At 33.4% G+C, this 1,578-nt stretch overlaps 1 protein-coding gene across 1 annotated transcript in view; it reads left to right on the forward strand.

Moving 5' to 3' along the window:
• Positions 1-1,092, forward strand: part of LOC109827036 (protein MAK16 homolog) — a gene marked incomplete at its 5' end in the record, with an annotated part of 2,373 nt that extends 1,281 nt beyond the window's left edge. The window contains 4 exons of the mRNA XM_020394003.1: positions 233-320; positions 402-539; positions 627-741; positions 869-1,092. Of these exons, the coding sequence (XP_020249592.1) occupies positions 233-320; positions 402-539; positions 627-741; positions 869-1,077 (550 nt within the window). The remainder of the gene's footprint in view (positions 1-232; positions 321-401; positions 540-626; positions 742-868) is intronic.
• Between the last annotated feature and the right edge of the window lie 486 nt (positions 1,093-1,578).

Consider the following 1,578-nt stretch of genomic DNA (forward strand, 5'->3'; position numbering starts at 1 on the left):
CGCCCAAGCTGCTGGTGACCTTATGTCCATTTGCATGATTATAGTTTGAAGCCATTCCTAATTTGACCTTACTATTTCTTTATTACACGTAGTGATGGTTCATTGAAGGTGTTTGTATCTTTTAGTTTTTATTATCAACCGCCTATGACACCTATGCTACTATCTTATGTTAGGAATATCTGGATGCAAATTTCTCCTTCTATGTGTTATATTATTTGCCTATCAATTCCAGGGAGAAGATAATGACAATTCCGAGAAAAGAGAAGAAGAGAGAAGCTAGGAGGGAGGAAAAAGCTGAGAAGGCTGCAATTTTGGAAAAGGTTGTCCTTTGCAGCCCTTTTGAGGTTTCGTTCATCATATTCTGCCCATTTCAGTTACTGATCCTGTAGGATGATTTGTAGAGTATCGAGAAGGAACTTTTGGAACGGTTGAAGAAAGGTGTTTATGGTGACATTTATAACTATCCTGTACGAGAATATAATAAAGTTCTTGATATGGAAGCTGGTGAAGAGGAAGAACTTGAGGAAGAAGACGAAGAGGTATGTAACTTCTTCTGTTGATCAAATTCGATTAATACATTTATGGGCAATTATATGAATCACCTTTACCTGTTCTGAAATAATCAGGAGCCTGAAATAGAATATATTGAAGGCTATGAAGAACTTGAAGAAGAAGAGGAAGATGACATGGAAGATTTTGCTGGTTTTATGAAGGATGAGTCGCTGAAGGGAGATGATCTTGGTAAAGATTCTATAGATTCCTTAGCACATTAATATGTTGGATTCATGGCATTTTAGTTCTGTACTCGTTTATCCTTTACATGTATCTTAAATGTTGTCATTTTCTGTTATTGGTCACATGGATGAAGATGATGAGGTAGAGCCATCAGAAAAATTATCTGGGAGGAAAAAGAATAAAGGACCAGACTCGATGAAGGCTGCTGATGATGGTCGTGCTGCCAAGTTGAAAAGAAAGGGAAGAGTGACTATTGAGGTAAATTTATTAGTATTGTTGTTGTTGTTGTTATTATCATTATTATTATTTTACTTTGTCGTCTTTACAGTTTATGTCTCTTAGCTCTTAATCATACAAGACAACAATGGAATCTAGGACTAATAAGTGGGATTTTTTGTATATAAACCGTTTAAATCATGTGTATTTGCAAAATTATCCGAAAATCTCAGTATCTTTATAACCCCTAAATCAACAAGTTTGGAAAGAAGTAGCCTCCGATTCAACAATTTTTATTCCACAGCCAAATTTTTACCCACCGATGATTTATTGATTTGTGGTATTTTTTTCCAAAATTGATGATTTCGTGTAGTTATACAAATACACATGATATATGGAGTATATATACTCAATTTTCTTATATATATATATATATATATTTTTATTCCACAGCCAAATTTTTACCCACCGATGATTTATTGATTTGTGGTATTTTTTTCCAAAATTGATGATTTCGTGTAGTTATACAAATACACATGATATATGGAGTATATATACTCAATTTTCTTATATATATATATATATATATATATATGTGTGTGTGTGTGTGTGTGTGTGTGTGTGTGT

This window comes from Asparagus officinalis, unplaced genomic scaffold (assembly GCF_001876935.1).
Source record: "Asparagus officinalis unplaced genomic scaffold, Aspof.V1 AsparagusV1_Un6, whole genome shotgun sequence".
Classification (NCBI taxonomy): Eukaryota; Viridiplantae; Streptophyta; class Magnoliopsida; order Asparagales; family Asparagaceae; genus Asparagus; species Asparagus officinalis.